The sequence below is a fragment of the Coffea arabica genome, chromosome 3c (genome assembly GCF_036785885.1).
Source record: "Coffea arabica cultivar ET-39 chromosome 3c, Coffea Arabica ET-39 HiFi, whole genome shotgun sequence".
Taxonomy (NCBI): domain Eukaryota; kingdom Viridiplantae; phylum Streptophyta; class Magnoliopsida; order Gentianales; family Rubiaceae; genus Coffea; species Coffea arabica.
The window spans coordinates 5,434,303-5,456,794 of record NC_092314.1 but is presented as its reverse complement, the minus strand read 5'-3'; the positions used below and the strand labels follow the sequence as shown (position 1 = coordinate 5,456,794).

The 22,492-nt window shown below is 36.6% G+C and overlaps 3 protein-coding genes across 5 annotated transcripts; 1 reads left to right on the top strand and 2 right to left on the bottom strand.

Moving 5' to 3' along the window:
- Positions 1–350: 350 nt before the first annotated feature.
- Positions 351–3,489, top strand: LOC113734492 (uncharacterized). 2 transcript variants are annotated; one of them, XM_027261069.2, is made up of 4 exons: positions 353–704; positions 1,474–1,699; positions 1,940–2,092; positions 2,411–3,489. In XM_027261069.2, the coding sequence occupies exons 1-4, from the start codon at positions 471–473 to the stop codon at positions 3,085–3,087; spliced, it is 1,290 nt and encodes a 429-aa protein (XP_027116870.2). In that variant the 5' UTR covers positions 353–470; the 3' UTR covers positions 3,088–3,489. The 2 variants fall into 2 exon arrangements, with proteins under 2 accessions (XP_071938141.1, XP_027116870.2); XM_072082040.1 differs by lacking the exon at positions 1,940–2,092 and having other exon boundaries at positions 351–704.
- A 9,069-nt stretch (positions 3,490–12,558) lies between these two features.
- Positions 12,559–16,652, bottom strand: LOC113734974 (putative disease resistance protein At1g50180). 2 transcript variants are annotated; one of them, XM_027261770.2, is made up of 3 exons: positions 15,399–16,652; positions 13,250–15,061; positions 12,559–13,100 (listed from the first exon to the last, which is right to left on the bottom strand). In XM_027261770.2, exons 1-2 carry the CDS (start codon positions 16,450–16,452, stop codon positions 13,278–13,280), a joined length of 2,838 nt encoding a protein of 945 aa, XP_027117571.2. In that variant the 5' UTR covers positions 16,453–16,652; the 3' UTR covers positions 12,559–13,100; positions 13,250–13,277. The 2 variants fall into 2 exon arrangements, with proteins under 2 accessions (XP_027117571.2, XP_027117572.1); XM_027261771.2 differs by having other exon boundaries at positions 15,417–16,652.
- Positions 16,653–19,508: 2,856 nt separating this feature from the next.
- Positions 19,509–21,882, bottom strand: LOC113735411 (pentatricopeptide repeat-containing protein At4g33170). Its single transcript, XM_027262423.2, has one exon. It carries the CDS (start codon positions 21,843–21,845, stop codon positions 20,163–20,165), a length of 1,683 nt encoding a protein of 560 aa, XP_027118224.1. The 5' UTR covers positions 21,846–21,882; the 3' UTR covers positions 19,509–20,162.
- Positions 21,883–22,492: the final 610 nt, after the last annotated feature.

The following is a 22,492-nucleotide window of genomic DNA, read 5'->3' as shown; positions in this document are numbered from 1 at the left end:
AAATTCAGAAGCAACAAACAAGATGTGAAGCTAAATTAAGGGGTAATCATGAAAAGAAGTAAAATACAACCAAAAGTTATGCACTTGTTAATACAAAAAGCCAAATTGGTTTAGTTATTGCTAATTTCGTATTAGGTTAAGCATATGTTGATATAAACCAAATTGACCTAACTTTTTTTTTTCAAAAAAAAAATTTGTAATACGTAATGAAAGTTGTTATCGCAAAATGAAGCTTGAAATTGTACTAATTTACGATATATATATATATATATATATTTTGAATTTCCTTGATTTAGATCGTAGTAAGAAAAAAATGGGAAAAAAAAGGAAAAAACAATTATGCTATTCACCGCTTTAAAGTTTAAAAAGCCGTTACCGTTAAAGATTTCGAAAGCGCAAAATCCCCAAACTCTCTAGGGTTTTAGCTAGGGTTTTAATCTTTCCTTAAATTACTTAAATTTGCAATTAAGATGTCTTCGATTCTTTATTCGTCAATGATTAATAAAGTAAAAACAAGCTTGTCATCCAATCTCCGCCGTTTTTCTACTGCAATTCGTCGCCATATTGAAGATGAAGGCGACTGGTTTTACTCCTCTGAGTGGTGGGGAACCGACTCCGGTTCAGATGGTCAGACGGTTTTCCGAGCGGTTTCCGACCAAGGCAACGGTGTTGTCTCCGTCCTAGCTTACCCTTCTTCCAAACCAGTTCAGTTACCCCTCTACCTTCTTTCCCTATACTCGCATTTGTATCAAAATTGTCTGAAGTTTTTTTTTTTTTTTTTTAAATATTGTCGTGATGAAATATATGGGTTTGTTGTTGAAGAAGAGTATTTTCGAATGAGTTTGGTATAAAAGTAGACTATCTTGGCTCTTGTAGATGAATGATTGCGTATGTATTGGTAATTTCAGATTACCAATGTTTTTATTATCACAACTCTTGCGTTCCTAATATCTGTAAATAGAAGCAATTTTTGGAGTTAACGCTTATCAATTATGAGGAACCGAGCTGTTAGAAGAAACTAGGAGGATAAAGCGTAAAATGGTGAAGGAAAATTCGCATTGTTTTTAATTCTCTGACCAGTGAAAGTCACTGATCAAACTATAGAAACAAAAGCTGTTGGACAGAATTCGGTCCTCTATCACCAACCAAATGAAAATTTTCTTCTTATATATCCCTTCAAATGACAATGAGTTGCTGCATCTACTTATGCCCCTTTCACGGATAGAGGAAGGGACAAAGTTGGAAACTTTTCTTAGTTGTCTGAACTGCATTGATTAAGCGTTCTCGGTGCATAGCTTCTAGATGGTAGAAGAAAATAAAATATACCCTCTTGCTCCCAACATTAGTTTCTCTTTGATAATTTGGACGAGTTTTGCACATCAATTGCATGGTTAGTATATAGTGTCTAGAAGAAAGAAGTTTTTTATATCTTACTTGGCTAGGAATATCAAAGGGCTTCAAAATTGGATGCAGGACAACATACACTGGCACAAAACAGAGAGTTGGCTTCAGCAAAGATTTGCTGAGATACATCCTTTCTGTGAAAACAATGGATTCAAGGTTATTGGTTATCAATGGCGAACTCTTCACTTTAATGATGATACTCGACAAAGCACGGTTAAAATCATGGCTGCTTATGAGAAGTCCAATCCTGCTTCTGTTTTCTATATGCAGCAGCCACATTGTCTGGCTGTTCCATGTAATCCTTGCTTTTTCTTTTTTCTTTTTTCTTTTTCTTTTCTGGATGTATCTCACCATAATTTCTCTCAAGCTAAATACCATGTTTGTAGTTCACTGCTTCAAACTTGTTTATATTTAACTAACTGGGATATGATGTCTTAGTTACCTGTCATGTTGATTGATAGCTGGTTATGAAAATTCACTAATTTAAAATGTTTGTATGCTTTAGCTTGATGCTTATACCAGAAGTTTCTTGCAGATGTGAAGAGCATGATATCTGCTGGGTTAGTTACCATCTCATCTTGCAACTTTGATCTCAATAGTGCTATTTGTGGGAAGAAAATCATGAATGTATTATGCATTGGTCATGGTGGGGGAAGCATACCTCTCTTTATGGCCAGTAAAATTGAAGGTTAGACAAGAAAATGCTTTCCTTGAGGTCTCAGATTTCCAGTATCTTCCAAACTCATGTAACAAGTTTTTCTACTTGCATTCATGCTGATGTAAATTATTGATGGTCCATTTGTAAATTTGCTTTCTGCTGGTGTGCAAGTCTGCATCTCTCACTCTCTCTGTGTTCTGGATGCCTTATTATGGTTATGTTAGGAAAAGGTTGCAATTTTGATCTTGCTAAACTGCAAAGATTGCTATAAATGGATTGGTCTTTTTCTCTTGCCATCTGTTACTTTGTATTTTAGGAAACTGACGTTGCATTTCATGCTTTCTTCAGGTGCCGTAGTTCACATAGTTGAAATTGATCCCCTTGTTATTTCAGCCTCAACTCAAGCAATGGGGTTCCCACCATTTGCAGTAATGACGATGTCTGGGGAACGTGCTTGCCCAGAGCCTGATCCCGTTAATGAAGTATTATGGAAAGGGATTCATGAGAGACTCCTATTATACGGGTCAGATGCTGAGAAATTCATTTCTGAGACAACCACCCTGTATGACATTGTTTTCATTGATGCCTATGACGGTGATGACATCTTTCCTCACAAACTATGGGACCCACATTCCCCATTTCTTAAAACTCTAGCAAACAAGCTTCATCCTGAGCATGGAACAGTAGTACTGAACCTTCATTCAGATACAGACTTGAGTGTTGATACATCTGTTTCACCTGTCTTCTCCGTTTTGCCAATGGGGAAGTATGTCTTTAGCGTGTGCAGAGCCTATAAAGATGTATTGCTGGGGGATAGGAGCTTGCATGGTGGGTTGGCATACACAGTTTCTGTGCCTTGGGTGTGTAATACCTCCCTTGTTGTCTCTAGAGGTTTTGGAAAAGCTTACAGCAGGAATATGGTTTTCAACTCCCTTATGTCCTCATCTTTGCAAGTTGAAAATATCCTTCAATTGCCATTTTCATGTCTGCAATATATTAAAAGAGGTTTAACCCTTTTTGATTGATCATCTAAGATGGAGCTTAATGATTTTAACTTCTCAAATGAGCTTGGAGGGGATAAGTTGAGTTTGATTAACTTTACAAGTTCTCCAAGAACAAAAAACAGTAGCTGTGTTAATATAGAGGAAGAAAAGAAATCAGAGCTCTCCCCTTGATGGCAAACTTCGCATGTGCACCAGGAGTTTGGAGGGTCATCATCTGGAGATCTGCAGTTCATGCATCATACATGTCTGCTCTCGAGGTTTCTACTAATTCTTGCATAATGGACTCCTGGTGTGTTGTTGTTGTATACTTGGCGTTAGTGCCTTCCATTCTGCCATTACAGTTGTGCTCGCAATTGATATGAGTTTTGACGTTTGTATGTACAATCAATCTATGAATATACATAAGTTAGCTTGATTCTTGCATTTTAAAACCCAGGCTGCCAAGTGCCGAGTGCTAGCCAAATCTATCCACTTCAACTTGACGGTTTCTATCCTCATGTTCAAGCCATTATTTTGCCATGTCAGAGCTAAAAATGCATAGCAACATAAAGCATTATGATACAAGCTCAGTACGAGGAGAAAATCCTTGAATTTATGAAATGTATTTCAAAGCACAAAGAAATCTTCAAAAAAAAAAAAGGGATAAATCTTCATCATTTACTAGTCACAAAATCCAATCAGTCGACAAATTTTGAGACAACAAGCTGTCAATTTCCAGTAACTTCTCGGTAAACTGACCTAATTGAAGCTTCCAATGCTTGCATATCATCCGAAGATCAAGGACCATCAAAATTATCTGTTTTAAAAGAGAAAAAAAAAAAAGGGGTCTTCTGGCTAAATTGATAATATCTTGAACCCCTCTCTCATTACGAATTGGTTTTCAGATAGAAACCTAAATTCTAAGGTTTTGAAATGCAATGACAAAGATTAGTAAGACGACAGCTGACTAGGTTCAATTACTTAACCAAGATTAATTGTGAATTCAGGACAACTATGACAACTTAAGTTGGATGAGAAACACTAAGCTTATCTAGTAATTGTTGGCAAGTTACACTTGTAGATAATCCAAAGAACCTGACTTCCAAAAAAAAAACTATAGTACCAGATATAATATCTTAGTTAATCGGTTAATAGTAAAACCAACATGCTTTTTCTCGTACCGTACTAGTAATTCTTTATTGAGGATCAGATAGAGCAAACATTGAGAAAGTAATAATGCTTATTAAAACAAAGAATCTAATTTATGAAGCTGAAAAATCACTAGGCAGAAATTTGGATCCCGACACATACACCAATATGGACAGCAAAGTAATAGAAGCAGGAGAAGGATCACAAATAGAGCAAACTAAATGACTAGATGCAGATAGCAGTATCAGACGACATTCTTCAAAGTAATAGATGTTTGATCAAGTCACTTGTATGAAGTTTAGAATACCTTTTGAGCGTGCATTTCTTTGCCATGGCTCTGAGTTGAGCTATCAGCAAAAACTCGAGATTGATTGTGGCCATTGATGTAGTACAAAAGAGTAACTTGAGAGACTTCTTAACACCAAATTCATTCACTGCATGAAAGTTGGAGATCAGATCGATTTCCTCCTTGAGTAAAGCTTTCATCCTTCCCTCGTGCATCTTCTGAGCGGCTTGGAGATTGCTCAACTCTTCACCTTTCTTGATCAAATGGGGGAAGTACAGATTTCTCCTTGTCCCTGATGACTGACAAGCTGAGTTTATGTTAACAGCCGAGGCAACATTGAAACTTTTCTCTCCACTAAAGTCTGGATGAGTCTCCTCTTTTACTTTTTTGTTCGTAGAGTTATTCTTGTCAAGGATCCTCCTGAAATTTTTTAGAGAAGAGAGTTTGTGCACCATTTCCATAGCAAGAGATGATTCTGGAAGTAGTCCTAACTCAAAGTCAAGTATGGTTAAAGGCATGTCTGGGAGTTTGGGACTCTCTAATTTCAAGATGTTTGACTTGAATGGTTCCGTTCCAATTCCTTCAGTATGCTGCATTGGATTCAACAGTTGTGGTTCCTGTCTCTCCTTCATCAATGGCTTTCTTGCCTCTTTGGTTGTGCTATTGAACATCTCTGAAGATGATTCTCCAAATAAGCATTTGAAATCAGAAAGCCACAAATCTTCTTGCTTCATTATCAGGGCAAATTCCGTTGCCACCAATGCTTGTGGAGTGCCTACCCAATTGGATATATGAGCATCTGTATCATTTTCATCTTTTGTTTTGAAAAGAACTCTTCAGCTTTTGTTTTACAGGATCTGTCATGCAAACCGAAGCCATTTATGCGAGCTGGAACATGTTCTGAAAAAAGAAGAAAGGAAGATACTGTTTCTTAGTTATATAAGAATCATTTCCGAAATGAAAATTTAGCTTGTAGATATTGAATCCTTATACTTTGTACGGAAAAAAATTTGTCAAAACTCAAAATAAAAAAAAGACAAATAGAACAAGCATTGAGAAAGTCATAATGTCTATTAAAATAAAGATGCTCATTCATGAAACTGAAAAATCACCTGGTAGAAATTTGGACCCCAACACATACACCAACATGGATATCAAAGTAAAAGAAGCAAGAGAAGGATCACAAAAAAACACACACACACACACATGTAGCACGCAATTTGGACCCCGACACAGACACCAATATGGACATCAAAGTAATAGAAACAGGAAAAGGATCACAAATAGAGCAAACTAAATGATTGGAATCAGAAGGGAAACTAAATGACCGGAAGCAGATAGCAGTATCAGACGACCTTCTCTAAAGTGACTCCTAGAGAAGCTTGATCAAGTCACTTTGTTAAGTTTAGAGTATCTTTCAAGCTTGCGTTCCTTTGCCATAGCTCTGGGTTGAGCCATCGGCAAAAACTCGAGATTAATTGTGGCCACTGATGTACTACAAGAAAGTAACTTGAGAGACTTCATAATACCAAATCCATTCGCTGTATGAAAATTAGAGATCGGATTGATTTCATTATTGACCAAAGCTTTCATCCTTCCCTCGTGCATCTTCTGAGCGGCTTGGAGATTGCTCAACTCTTCACCATTCTTGATCACTGAGGGGAGTACAGATTTCTTCCTTGTCCCTGGTGGCTGACAAGTTGAGTTTGTACTAACAGCCGAAGCAACATTGAAACTTTTCTCTCCACTAAAGTCTGGATGAGTCTTCTCTTTTACTTTTTTGTTCATAGAGTTCTTCTTATCAAGGATCCTCTTGAAAGTTTTCATAGAAGAGGGTTTTGTGCTCCATTTCCATAGCAAGAGATGATTCTGGAAGTAATCCTGACTCAAATATGGGGAAGGGCATGTCTGGGAGTTTGGGAATCCTTGATTTCAAGAAGTTTGACTTGAATGGTTCTGCTCTAACTCCTTCAGTATGCTGCATTTCATTCAACAGTATTGGTTCCTGTCTATCCTTCTTCAATGGCTTTCTTGCCTCTTTGGTCATGTTATTGAGCAGCTCTGAAGATGATTCTCTAAATAAGCATTTGAAATCAGAAAGCCACGCATCTTCTTGCTTCATTATCAGGGGAAATGCCGTTGCCACCAATTCTTGTGGAGTGACTATCCAATTCGTTATATCAGCATCTGCTGTCATTTTCATTTTTTTTTTTTTGAAAAAGACTCTTTAGCCTTTTGTTTTACCGGATCTGTCATGCAAACTGAAGCCATATGTGCGAGTTGGAACATGCTATTGAAAAAAAAAAAAAAAAAAGAAAGAAAGAAAGAAAGAAAAGAAGATACAGTTTCTTAGTCATATAAGAATATTCTCTGGAATGAAAATTTAGCTTGTAGATATTGAATCTTCATACTTTGTAGGGAAAAGTTTTTGTTAAAACTCAAAAAAAAAAAAAAAAATAGAGCTAGCATTGAGAAAGTAATAATACTTATTAAAACAAAGATGCTAATTCATGAAACTGAAAATCTCCCGGCAGAAATTTGGACCCTGACACGTACTAATATGAACATCAAAGTATAATAAAAAAACACACATGCATGCATACAATTTGGACCCCGATACATACACCAATATGGACATCAAACTAATAGGAGCAGGAGAAGGATCACAAATAGAGCAAACTAAATGACTAGAATCAGAAGGAAAACTAAATGACTGGAAGTAGATAGCAGTATCAGACGACCTTCTCTAAAGTGACTCCTCGAGAAGCTTGATCAAGTCACTTTTGTTAAGTTTAGAATACCTTTTGTGCTTGCGTTCCTTCGCCATGTCTCTGACTTGAACCATCAGCAAAAACTCGAGATTGATTGTGGTCACTGATGTAGTACAAGAGAGTAACTTGAAAGTTGGAGATCGGATCGATTTCCTCATTGACCAAAGCTCCCAAGTGCATCTTCTGAGCAGTTTAGAGATTGCTCAACTGTTCATCTTTCTCGATCAATGGGGCAAGTACAGATTTCTTCCTTGTCCCTGATGACTGACAAGCTGAGTTTATGCTAATAAATGAAGCAACATTGAAACTTTTCTCTCCACTAAAGTCTTAAGTCTGGATGAGTCTTCTCTTTTACTTCTTTGATCGTAGAGTTATTCTCGCCAAGGATCCTCTCGAAATTTTGCATAGAAGAGGGTTTGTGCTCCATTTCCATGGCAAGAGATGATTCTAGAAGTTGTCCCGACTCAAATATTGGGAAGGGCATGTCTAAAAGTTCAGAAATCGCTGATTTCAAGAAGTTCGACTTGAATGGTTCCGCTCCAACTCCTTCCGTATGCTGCATTTGATTCAACAGTATGGACATCATAAGTAATAGAAGCAAGAGAAACACACACACACACACACACACATGCACACAAGATTTCTTTGCACGGACAAATGAAATTCGAGATATGATGCATAGCATAATTATTTGTGAAAAACAATTACCTAATTTCCTCCTGCTGTTTTGTTTTCCTCAGGCTCGCTGGCACTCACAAATTTGGAAGAAACATGTCGAATTTTCTCAAAATCCATACCTAATTATCAAATCCTTGAGACCTAATACAGATTTCAATCCACCTGGAAGCAATAACCAGGTATCTGCACCGATCAATATCTAGACGAGAAAGATGGCAAAGATCCTTCTTCCCACCATCCAATAAATATATTGGGCAAGCTGCAAAATTGTAGACATTTAATTTGGGGAAAGGCATGTGCATGGCAGGTCAAGAATTTCCTTTTTTTTTTTCTTTTGAAGAAAAGAATTTCCTTATATAAGCATTAGATGACTATTCTAAGGGATCGTAATTGAGGAGCCGCCATCTCCTTTTCATTGCTTATTAAACTCAGTTTTACAAGTGTTTGAGGAACTGTGGGTCATGCATGCATGTTGCGAAAACTTGATCAACTTTGCCTTGGATAACAAACCGTGGAGTCTTCTACTTGATGAAACTTTTCCTCTTAGAAAATCACAGTCACCAATAATATATGAGTTTTATCTCGCTTGAGTTTCAACCATTCATGCTGATGATGTTGATGAGTGCGCTAATGCTATCATATTATTATTAGCTTTCATTATTGCATGAAGCATTTGAATACGTGACAATTCTTAAGGACCTGAAATTTCATCTTACTTCCAGAGGGTTGGAGTCCAATTCACTTGAGCCATGTAATAGCAACTTCGTCTTCCTTCCCGATTATAAGAGGGAAAAGTGTGCTATTGGATCAATAATCAGATTAATGGAAGTAACAATACCACATTACTCCGCACCCTGGCAAAAAAGAAGTATTGAATGTGTCACTTGGGAACTTTATTCCTTTCTTTACGTGAATATGAAACACACAAGTTTGTAGCATCTAGAGGCAAGTCAAAGTATTATTGGTATACTAATAATATGCACGTGTGCTGCACGGGGTGAAATTATTAGTAGACTAAGACAGTAGTTTAATTTTTAGGCTGAAGAAATAAAATTTGAATTAGTTATTGTTGAAATGTGTGTATTATAATGATATTTTGAATTAGTTATTTTTAAATTATATGTATATATATATATAAATTAAAGGGACAAATTGTACCATGAAATGTATATGATTTAAATCAATCAAATGTAATAAATTAAAATTAGTTCTAAGAAATGGAACTTTGGTTTCAACCTTTGATCTTCCTTTTGGTTTTTGACTTTTTCTAGAGACCATTAATCTTCTCATCCAAATTTCCTTAAATCATAATATTACCTTAATCACTTTGGAGTATATTATGTAAAATCACTTTCTATTATATGAACCTTCATTAAATAACTTTTGAAGTGAAGTATGATTTATCTGATTTTTTTTTATCAATTTGTGTGAGCATTTAGAATAGAAGCAGAATTTAAAAATAATGCATAAAAAAAGAAAATTAAATAACTAACATGACATGTAGAGATGTGAATTTCTTCCATTTATTTTATTGTTAGAAAATGCTTATTTGTGTTAAAATGAAAAACATATATTTTAAAAACTTATTTATGTTATCTTTTGGGTAATCTACGTTTTATTCATGATCAACTTTACATATGGGAATGCATTGTTAGAAATTAAGAAGGTTTCAGTACCTAGTAATCAATATGAAAGAAATCATGCATTTAGAAATATAAGGTATCACTCCACTTTATAAACTTTTTTCTCCCTTTGTACTACATCTGACTTTAGTTATAATTTGGTAATTCTTGATGGCAATTTAATCTTTGATTCCATACTTTAAGCTGATGTACATGCCTTTTGTCTTTGTTATTACTTTAGAATTTTTCATATATGATATATTTGATATTCTCATTAATCTTTAATGAATTACAATGTATAGTTTGTTCTTATCCCAAATAAATTTACAAAATAATAATGTGCACTATCTCCTTTAATATGTAAATGGAGAAAGGAAACTTAAAAGGAAAATTGAGAAAGGAAAAGAAAACATTATGATTAAATTGACAGTGTTGATTTTGATCTCCATACTCCTAATGGAAATATCATGTTACAAACTTTCAGATTTTCAATAGCTTGTTACCTTGAAAGTTTGTAGTTTAAGAAGAATTCACGCGAAGTGATTCATAGGGCCCGTTTGGCAAATGAGTTTGTTAAGCGTTTATCTAAAATTGTACTATAACTTATTGTAGAATTTGTAGAAAAAACTGGAGAGGAAGTGCTCGCACATTGCGCGGGTGTTAGGTGCCTATAGTTAAAGAAAATTTTAAGGTAGTTGTTTGTTAGTGGTTGTGTTGTTATTTTGTGGAGTTTTGAAAGTATTTAACCTGGTAAGAGAGTTAGTGAATGAAGATAAGATTGGAATATCAGAGTAAATTATAATATTTCATAGCATAGGTTTCAATAATAAATTGTCTGCATTACATATATGAATCACTTACTACATGCAGCAGAAAACACACCATAACTAAATTAATTAAGGTGCTTTTTTAGTTTACCTTATTCTAGATACCCTCAGGAAAACTTTTTCTTGCAGTTGGTTCAAACCTATTACATCATAACTACACCATTCAAATTACACAGACCAACCAAATTTGTGGGAAAATCATAATATTACAACTAAATTATGCAACTCAATTTTCAAATTTTACAATGGAAGCAATCACCCGATGCTACACACAGCCAAAATGACCCCCATAAACAAAACTTAAGAAACAATTAAACCACCAATTTAAACCACCTCAATTTAAAACAATAGTTTCAAAACTCATTAAATTAAGAAACAATAGTTTCACCAAGAATTAAGAAGCAAAATAATGAAGAAGACAAATATAGCAAAGATAGCAAAAATAGCAAAGATAGGACAATTTAAAAATGGCTTTCAGAGTTTACAACATTATCAAAGATAGCAGCACAATGGCTAGAGTGATAAACAAAATGAAGAAGAAGAAGAAGAAGAAGAAGAAGAAGAAGAAGAAGAAGAAGAAGAAGGGGAAAAATGATTTTCTAGAGTAAACAAAAGGACAAAATTATAAAGAATAAATAAATAGAATATATAGGACATGCTTCCTATGACGTAGTTGGTCAAAAATCAGCGTTTCTCATTAAATTGAATCATGAGGCGGTTTTGTGGATATTTTTGAAAGATAGTGACGCTTCATGAGTTTTAGTGATATCACAAAAGGGTTCTTAGGAAAGAAAAATTAGAAATGACTTACAATAAAAACATTTGAGAAGTTATTGACGATAGAGTGAAACTGATCGTGTACAAATAGACAGCCAAGAAATTAAGATTAGTTATACTTATTCTTATAATTGAATAGTGGTAGGAGGAGTGTTCCATATTATATGGTTTATGTTAGTTGTGACTTTTGATGTGTAGATGAAATTGGCAAAATTTGAAGAATTGTAGTTTGAATAGAATTGTTGCTACTCATAATTGGTAAATGAGAAATCTAATTATTAAGGGTATATTTGGCATCATAAACAAAGAAGAAACATGATTATATATTATAGTAATAGATAATAGATAGATAGACTAGTAATAATTCATGTGTTTTGCATGTGAATATATTTTTCCAAGATATTAAATCATCAACATACTAAATTATTTGTTAAACTTTGATAATTGGCATTAATATAAACTGAGAAACTATATAATGAACAAAATTAAGCAATTGATAGCTGTACAAAATATTTATTATACACAAAGCAATTAAAAGTTTATTTTGCATTCTAGAGTTAGAAAAGCTCTAAAGATGGAAGATTGTCATATTTAAGCTAAGTTGTTAGTATAATATTGACAAAGAAACCATATAATAAATAAAATTAAGCAATTGCTAGTTGTACAAAACGTTTATTAGATGCAAAACAATTAAAAGTTTTTTGTGTATTTTACAATTACAAAATTCTAAAAATGGAAAATTGTTATATCTAAATTAAGTTGTTACATATTTTCTATAATATGTCAAACTAGCACATACAATAAAACTTGAGCAAAATATATGCTATAACATTATATGCTAAAACATTCCTTAGTAGTTGTAACAAATTTTTATCAATTTTAGTAGTTGTATTCCTTTTATGTTATATTTTTTTTATAATAATAGATAATTTTTTTCTTAATCAATATGACAAAATATAGGGGATCTAATCATCAATTTAATTATTTGTCTTCTCATTAATTGTTTATGACCTTTTGTCTTCTTATTAATTGTGATTTTCTTCTAAACCAATAAGTATACAAATTATAGTTAAGACAGATACAATAATTGGAGATAAGGGAAATGATTGGTGAATATAGTTGCAAATTGGCAGTTTTTAATTTTACATACCAACATTTTTGAGATGTAAATTATTGAAACTTTTCATTTTTCTTATTCGTGTGATGATTAAAGTGCAATAAATCTAATTAAAAGGCATGCAATAACTCTAATTAAAAAACATAAGGGTGATTTAGGTATAACAAAATTATGATCAAAATCTACTAAACTCTTACACTCCCTATTGGTCAAACTCATCATATTTTTTATATAGTAATTATGAGTAATGATATGCAAAATTAAATTTATCTGCATAAGCTTTCATCATTAGTCATTTAATATACTTTTCTCACTTTAGTACACATACCTAAAAAATCAAAATGTTACATAAATAAGATAGAAAAAACTAGCATTACAGAAACAAACTAAATGGTCGTACTCAACCAAACACACTCTGTATTTTTCTGTTTGCGCAGCTCCTCGTCATTGCAGAATGCGATAACTTGAAGCAGATGTTGAATCGAGTGGATGCTAGCTTCTTGGTCCCTTGCTCTCTTTTAGGCCAGTGTGTCCTTCTGTTGTGTTCCTTCAGGCTTAAGTTAGTGTGTGTTGCTGTTTCTTGCTTAATACCACTTTGGTTTTCCTCAGAGTTAAGTGGGATGCTGAAGTATTCTGAGACACAATGTGCCGCAAAATAGGAGATTTCATGGCTGTTGTGGGTTACAGGTTTGTGGGCATTGGGTCTGTTATAAATCCCTGGTTGTCTTTTAACTGTTTTGGAAAAGCTGACTGCAGAAGCATGATTCTGAACTCTCTTCATTTTGAGGTTCTCGAGCTTGTATTTCTACCAAAGCTAAGGATTCTCGTCTGTAATAGAAACATAAAGAATTAAAAGATCACAGCTGACTAGGACCAACCATCTTTGTACTCGATCAAGAGCAATTTTAAACAGATTGCAATTATTCCGTACCACATCAATGTTTCCTTAAAAAACAACTATTCGTGAAACTTGTTACCTGACAGCCTGCTGCTACGTCACTGATCTTAGTGGATAGAAATTGATGGAACATGTTGGATTTTGTAGAAATCTGCTCCTTCTTGGCCATCTACCACCTTGACCCTGTCACAAAATTCGTTAGGCATACCACCAATCACTAGCTCTTTGAGGCCTAGAGCAGACCTTAGTCCATGTGGAATCATAGCTAGTAATTCACAGTACCAAATCTCCAGATGAGAAAGATTGGGCATACATCCTTCATCCAGCCGCCAGTATTCTAAGTTGGGTAGCCTACAAAGAATTAGAGACCCAAGTTGTGGAAAACCAGACTCATGGCAAATCAAGAAATCACCCATATAGGATTTATAACCCAGTGTGAGGGATTGCAGCTGAGGAAGCTGCGCTAGTGTTTCCATTGGATCTTCTTCCATATAATTGTCTGTCAAGCGTAATGCAACAAGGCTTTGTAGGAATGGCTGGTCATATTTTGGAAACTGGTTCAATTGTGCTTCAAAGTACAAACTTTGAAGGCATTTACAAAGAAGCACCTCCTCCAAAAGAACATGCCCTTGTTCTGAACTAATAAAATTGCAGTCACCTATGAAAAGGTCTAACTCCCTCAAGTTTGGACAGTTCATGCTGATCCGATTCATCAAAATTTGAAGGCTTTCATCATCATTTACTTCTGCATAGAGTATCCGAAGATTCTCGAGATGCAAAAGATCAGCAATTTCATCCGTTTTACTATCTAATGCCCAGAGGGTCTCCAACTCGCTTAACCCATGTAACTGCAGTTTGCCCCCTTCATCCATTGTAGAGTGTTTGAAACTAAGAAATAAGTGTTTCAATCGTTTCATTTTCCACAGAACATTTGGGATTTTTATCTTATTTTTCACTTCAAGATCCAAGGTCTGCAACAAGGGCAAGTCAGCTACTGCTGATGGCAATTCATCCAATTTGCAGAATTTCAAACTTAAAAGCCTCAGATGGACCAAACTTGATAATTGTCTGGGCAGCTTTTTCCCATCAAAATCAAATCCTTCAAATTTTAGAACTCTAAGAGATTTGAAATTTTTTAGGACTACACCCTGTGGCCAGAGCATTTGCGGTTCCCAAATTCCAGCAACTGCTTTCAGGCAAAACAGCGAGCGCAATTGTTGACAATCCTCTAGCGCACTGCTTACCGTAGCAGCACCATCTTCCTCATTTTGAGCATGGATGACTAATCTGTGAGCATTATTTGTGAGAGAATATGAATGCAGCAACGGTTGTGGTTTCACACCTTGAAAATCTACAACCCTGACAAATTCTTCTTCTCTGCCTTTCTGCAAACACAAGTCTCTCATCATGTCATGAAGGCGACAAGAGAAAAACTTCCTGGACATCGAGGACTCGTGCAGTTTCAATTGAACCATAGATCTGCGGCCTAATTCGCTCAAGTATCTTTGTGCAACTTCCATCAGAGTTTCTCCGCTTCTTTGGTGTTCTTTCAAAACCATGCCTTCCGCCATCCATAGTAAATACAGATGATATGTTCTTATGTCCTCATCCTCCTTAAAATTGCCCAAATAGAGGAAACATAGCTTTAAATGATGTGGCAGCTCATTGTAACTTAAGGACAAGACTCGGGCAATCGATCCTCCATCTCTCTCTTCATCGTCTTCCATCTTGCTTAGATATGAACCAATATATCTATTCACCATTTGCCATTCTCTTAAGGAATTTTTGTCTTTGAGAATTCCTCCCAGTACAGTAATAGCCAATGGTAGGCCTCCACACTTGGATACCATTTCAATCCCAACATCCTGTAGATTTCTTTCAATCTTCAAATCTGAAAGGCAAATGTGACACATAATCAGTTATTGCAAGTTTAGTACTCCCCATGTGGTGATCTAATATTTTTGGTTTGATTTACCCTTTCCCTCATGATAGATCATACGTTTTCCATCTATTATGCTGATATCCCTGAGAAGATGTCATAGAATTAATTAGAGTATACATGTTATTCTTAGCTGATCTCATAGCATTGCAAAATTGTATGAATTGTCTTCTCAATTGCCATATCCCTTAAATCTTGCTACTTTCGTCACAAATAGATCCAAGTTTTATGTTAACCATCAACCCCAAGAAAAATTAATCCATGTAATATTAATATTCATACACCTTACCAAGACATGAATGCTGACCTGCTCGTTTTCTTGCAAAAGCGATCTTTTGTAGCAACTCCCAGCCTTCCATTTCATTCAAGCATTTAAGCTCATAGAGACATCCTCTTTTTGCAACATTCCTGTTACGAGTTGTGAGCAAAACTTTGATGCCCCGTTCAACAACGGGAAATGCCGCAAGCAAGCTTTCCCAATCATCCACTTTCCAGATGTCATCAAGAACAACCAAACATTTTTTCTCTATCTGCACTTGATGAAGTTGTTGGACCAACTGCCTGTGTCCCATGAACTTGACATCCTCCTGCTTTTCGGGATGAAGCTGCATCAACAGATCCTGTAAAATGGCTTTCATTTGACCTTCTTGCGTTACACAAGTCCAAGCAAAACGTTCGAAACTCCGCTGAACGGCAATGTGTTTATAAACTTTCCTAGCCAGAGTTGTCTTGCCAAGACCGCCCATTCCCCATATAGAAATGACACGATGGCGTTTGTCATCATCAATTACTAGTGACACCAAATTAGCGATATCATCCTCCATTCCGACAAAGTAATCCTCAACCTCATGGGCATAAGTTTGCCGTATCCATTGTTGGTACTTTCGATCATCATTCGCTGCACTTGAGCTTTCTGCTTCACCAATGGCTCTCACATCGTACATTTGGAGACTTGCAGTGAGGCTACTTAGATCACTTTTGACTTTGGAAATCTCCACTCCTATGTTATGAAGAGATCTAATCTCAGAAAATGTGCCGGAAACTCTTTTAAGAACTTTCTTGACACCTCTATGTCCTGATGATCTCCTGGACGCAACTTCAATGGCAAACGTCTCGACAAGATCTTCAATCCTATAAGCAAGACTCCTGATTTCCCTCAGCCAATTGCGAATTGTTTCATCTTTGCAGTTTCTGGCATCTGCATCTTTTAGGAAGCAGAGCATTCGCTTTAGCTCTCTCCGGACTTCTTCAACTTGATCCGTCACTCCCGACAAGAATCTTGCTTCATCTTTCATCATATTTCCAAGCGTTTGCAGAACAAGCGAGACAATAGCTTCAGCCATTTTTTTTTTCACCTTCTGAAATTTCGGAAAGCAAAGCAAGCTAATAGTTTTTGAGGTTCTTGCTAATTAATCATCTGACACATTTCCAGCATATAATACTAGTATGCCTGAGGCCTGATTCAGTTGACATCGAAGTTGCTGGGAAATGTTCTGGGTCAAATACTGGTAGTGTGAAAACTTGCCACTAACTATTAACTAATGACTCTGCAATTTCCAGTGCAATAACCTGTTTAGTTGTGTACGGGATCTGTTGGCCGTGTTCTTTTCTATTTTTTGTCTCAATAAACAATCATATCGTTGAAATATGGCCATTGACTTCTTAGTGAGTATATATTAAACCAACTTGCCTGGATGCTGAGGGCATGGATAATGCAATAAACCAGACTTGTTCATCTTTTGGTCTTGAATTGGAATTGTATGGCAACAATGTCAAGCGCACGATACTGGGGATATCATACCCACCCACTCTCCGCCCCACACCATCTTGACTGAATACCAGTATACCTCCCAACCTCACATTATCTATGAACAATGATATTGGCGTCCTCAGTCCCAACTGAAGCTATAATTAGGGACCTAACTCTGCAAAATTTTGTTGATTGAGGCCTGATTTTGTTGACACTGAAGTTGCTGGGAAATGTTCTGGGTCAAAAACTTATAGTGTGAAAACTTGCCACTGATTATTGACTAATGATTCTGCAATTTCCAGCGCAATGACCTGTTTAGTTTTGTAGAGTATCTGCTGGCCATGTTCTTGTTTCCCAATATACAATTATATCGTTGAAATGTGGCCTTCGACTTTAAAGTGAGTGATTCAGGATGCAAATGAGCGGAAATCAAGTTTTGGTTTAATCGAACCTAAATCCCGAGTGAATTTATCAAAATCGAACTCGAACTCAAACTCAACGAACTTTTAATATAAAACTCGAATTCGAGGCTACTCGAGTTTAAAAAATGAAAAATATTTTATCCTTAAAAAAGTGAATAAATTATTTATTTTTCTTAATAAATAATAAAAATATTAGAAATATATATGTATTTTTACTATTAAAATAATATATCTATATATATATATATATATATTGTTTTAAATTGGAATTATGTTACAAGGCCAATGGCACAAATGCACAATAGTTGGGGTTGGCACTTGGCACCCACTCCTCGGCCCACACCATCTTGACTGAATTTCAGTACACCGGCTGGCCTCGGATCAAATGCAATGTCACGACCGAACACAACTCTAAAAATTGATTGAATACTCTCCACCAGGTAAAATTGGAACCTCTCTCGTGCTTTGTGAAACTCAAAAGAGCAGTACTACTAGCTACTGAAAGAACCAAAAGTGCATGTACATTACATAACCTGTAAGCTTTTCACCACGTAGAATCCTGAGACCAAAAGGGCCGTAGGATGAAGTCCTTTGATATTCTGACAAATCCAAAGTGGTTCGATTTTGGTTGCCAGATTGTAGCCCAAAATCGAGCTGAGCTTTCAAAACTAAAAGCCCAAAACTGACCCATGAATGCAACACCGCCCGATATCATACGGCGTCGTTTGTTCAACAAGAAAGATCGCGATAAACCCCCTAACGAAAACCGAAAGGGTTTAAGACTTCCACACTTCTGTAGAAGTGCACGAGAAAAACTTCCCTTTTTTCCTTCAATCACACAATTCCAATGGCGTCTTTCGGTGGAAAACGGACTCCGGCGAACAGATCCAGGTCCGACCGCCGCGCGGTGCTCTCCGCAAGAGCATCATCCGAGTCTTCTTCAATCGTTGATAAAGGCAAACGGGCAGCCTGCAACGGGGCCTACGTTGGAAAGAAGCTTCTGAACAGCACAGGCAAAGCAACGTGGTATTTAGCCACGACTCTTTTGATCTTTGTGGTTCCCCTCCTCATAACAATGGATCGTGAGCAGCAGCTTGAAAATTTCGAGCTTCAGAATCAAGCGCTTCTTGGGCCTGCCCCGCCTCCTCAACAAGCCCATGGCCCGCCCATGTGATGATTTTTTTTTTCTTGACTCTCTGGTTGTTGTGGTCGTGGAATTTAACTTGTTAGTTAGTGAAAATTCTGCGTTTTATGTTTCTTTTTGTAATTTTTAGGGTGGCAAGAGAAAAGGGTTGTGAATTTTAAGGTTTAAAAGTAGTATAGTAGATTTTCGGTGGAGAAGACTCGACTTTCTGTTCAGATTGATGATAATAAGCTTGCTATTAGTATTTTGGTAACCAAATGGTTGATATTTTGTGTCTGTTTCATTCTGTTTTTTTTTTTTTTTTATGCGGGATATGATTGATGAATGACGATGTGATGTAGTGTGGAAATACAGCTGCAACCAAAGATTGAATCTTCTTTGGCTGGTGAAGCTCAGTTGGTTGAATTCCTGTTGATGGGATATGGTGTTGAGAAGTAATCAAAGATCGGGTCTTTTTGGCTTGCTGAGTTCAGTTATGTATCTGCATACAAAGGATCAGTCCTCCTGTCTTCAGGTTAACTTCAGTTGATTTTCCTGTATGGCCTATTTCTTTGACAATTGAGGCAAAAAGGAGATGTAGTAAGCTTAGTAAGTTTTAAAGACGTTTAACTTTGGTGCGTTGGTTGAGGAAAGTGGATCCTTGTTAAGATTTCTTTTCTGCTAGGAATTAAGCTCTATATGGATTATTATGGGCTGTTGCTTTGTTCACTGAGTGTATTTTGAAGGAGCTACGGCTCTGTTCACTGAGCGCATTGAAGGTGTAAAATTAGTTCCGAAATTCCCATGCTAGCGTCGGGCCAAATAGGATGAGACAAGTTTGATAGCGATTTGCAGTAGATGCATTGCACATGTTTGAGAATAGGTTGACCTGAATATGGATCAACCGTATCTTCAAGAGTCATGATTTTTGCTGAGCTGAAACTACAACTACAGAGCATATACCGAAGTATGCTGATTTCTTATGGGCTAAATCAGTGGCATGGGGCTTTGACTACCATCTTATTGGAAGGTTCTAAAGTCAAGAGACTGAGGGAGCAGGGAGGAGGTCTTGACAAAAAAGGAAAACTCATATTTAACCCCCAGTAAAAGCAAATAATGAATTAATAAATAAACTTGGAGATTTGTTTACATGAAATCTATGTCAAGGAAACAAGAAGTCAAAAAAAAAAAAAAAAAAGAATTCAAACGTGGGATTCATTGAAAGAAGTTAATCCAATGCTGATCTCATCTTCAAAGCCCCTGGAATGGAAGCATATTCATTCGTCAAATAATAATAATAAGTTTGATTCTACAATCATGTATTTGTATGTGCCTTTAACTGAATGCCTGCGCTGTCTTCAATTACCAGGAGCCATCCTGGATTGCTTGAAAGAAAGTCGATGTCACTAAATGATGCTTCAATGCTGACCCCACCATCTTCAAGCTCAATTATATACTTGCTTGAAAGCTCAGGAGTGAAGCATATTCATTCATCAACCACAAGGTCACGGAGACAATTATATAGGCCAAGAGTTTCCCTTGCAATTCTGTCAGGGCTTTATTCCCTTGCAATGACTGCACCATGAACCACAAGGTCACTGAGATAATTATATAGGCCAAGAGTTTCCCTTGTAATTCTGTCACGGCTTTATTCCCTTTCAATGACTGCACCATGCAACCACTGCAGAAGCAATTCTTCTAGGTGCTCTTCTCTGGCTGAAGAGCATGGTTATGATTTTTTTTTTTTGGGTAAGTAAATCACCAGAAATCTCCACAGTTACAACTACCATTAGAGAACATATGGTATCTGTTAACATCCCTGACAATAATCTCCCTCTCTACCACTATGCTGAAATACTTAAAAGCCTCGTGACAGTCCCTACAAATCCTCAAATTCTTAACAATTCTAAATGCCTTCCCTGGAGGTGCTGCCTCACACAAAACCCCAAAAGCCAGAGCCAACTTCTCGCTGTGAGCCATAAGTACTTCCTTCTTCTCCTTTCTGTCAACATCATGCAACACCTCATCTAAAACTGGTTTATATCCTAATTTCTCAATTTGTTGCATTAACTCGGCTAACTTAGCATAGATTGCATCCATACTTTCATGTCTCTTATCTGCAGCTAAAAACTCGTGAAGCTCACCCTTCACTTCGATCCAGCTCCTCCCACCTTCCTTTCTCACATCCATCTCTTTCATTATCTTCCTCACATTCTTAACCTCATCCCACCTCTCTACACCTGCAAAAGCATTTGCCGATATAACATAAGCTGAGTCATCATTCGGATCCATCTCCAACAACTTCTGACCCATCCTCCAAGCCATGTCAGCGTTGCCATGATATGCAGAAGTAGATAACAATACTCGCCATACCGCTGCGTCTGGCTCAAATGGCATTGTCAAAGCAACCCTCTCTGCCTCCTCTAACAATCCACTTCTTCCCAATGCACCAATTAAACATGTATAATGCTCAAGCCCAGGCTCTACATGATAACCCACTCTCATCTTTGTGATCCAACTCCGACTCTCCTCAGCTAACCCAGAATTATACAGTGCAGTCAAAACTGCCAAAAAAGTATAATCATCCGGTTTGAACCCTCTGGTCTCCATCAACTGAAAAAGCTGTAACACATGGTCCTTATCTCCCTGTTGTGCATACCCTGCCATCAACGCATTCCATCCAAAAATGCTCAACCCCACTTCTAACTCATCAAATACTCCACTAGCGTCCACGACAAGGCCGCATTTCCCATAGGCATCAATCATCGCCGTTCCCACAACAATATCCAAATTCAAACCAATCACCACAGCATGCCCATGAATTATCCTACACTGCTCAAGCACAGCAAGCTCAGAAACAGCCTTTAAAGCCCCCGAAACGCTCTGTATTCTCGACTCCACCCCAGACCTCCTCATCTCCCCAAAATAACACAAAGCCTGAACAGGCTTTCGATTCTGTGCCAACCCATTAATAATCGAAGCATAACAAACTGCGTCCCTCTCACGCATCCTGTCAAACACCTTACGCGCACCGTCAAGAAACCGGCTTTTACAGTAGAAGGAAACCAAAGACGAAGCCGTAAAGGGGTGGGAATCACAGGAGAGCTTAAGGGCAAGGGAATGGAGTTGGAGGGCAACGGATAGGGAGGAAAGTGAAGCGCAAGTACTGAACAAAGTAGAAAAAGTACGGCTGTTTGGGACGGTGGACTCCCGGAGCATGGAAATAAAATGGTGGAAGGCAAATGGGGTGTTGGAAAAAGCAGAGATAAGAGCTGTCCATGACACAACATTCCGGTCGCGGATGGAATTGAAGATGCTGAGGGAGTTAGCGGGGAGATTGGCTCTAGAGTAAAGGGTGATAAGGCTGACAAGCAAAGTTCGGTGGTGAGTTTTGATGGCTCTTGCATGTACGATGCGGGGGTCCGTGTAAGGTGAGGACATGTTCTCTGACCGTGTTTGAATAACCTAAGGCACATTTAATAACCCAAGGCACATTTATGTACTCCTTAGGCACATTTATGTACTCCTTTGTATAAGAGATTATTTAATATATTATTTAAAATAATTACGATAATATTTATTTTATAATATGGTGTGTGTAAAATAAAAAAATAATTTAAAAAAATTTAAAATATATTAAAAAATATATTAATGATATAAGTAAATAATTCTTCAACAAATAATTTCTATCAAAACACACTAATATAATAACAAAAAGTCACTGAGCATTTCAATCAACCAAGTTACCATAAAGGAATATTGGTTTTGGGCCAATAGCCTCTTGACGTGGGAGGTCAAGGGTTCAACTCTTGCTGCCCACTTTATTACTTAATTGTGGCTTTCTTCGATGGGAAAATTCGGTCGGCATTATCAAAAGCAAACTTTCGGGCATCTAAGAATTTGCAAATGTCTTAGGCCTTGCTTGGACAGCAACTTTTTAAAGAAAATTTGCTACGTTTTTCGTAAACACATTTTTCAATCACTTTTTTATCTCACATATATCAAATCGCTACAATAATTTTTCTACAAAAAATCTAGATAAATGTAATCGAAACAAGGCTTAATCTTCTGGTTAAAACTTGGTCTTA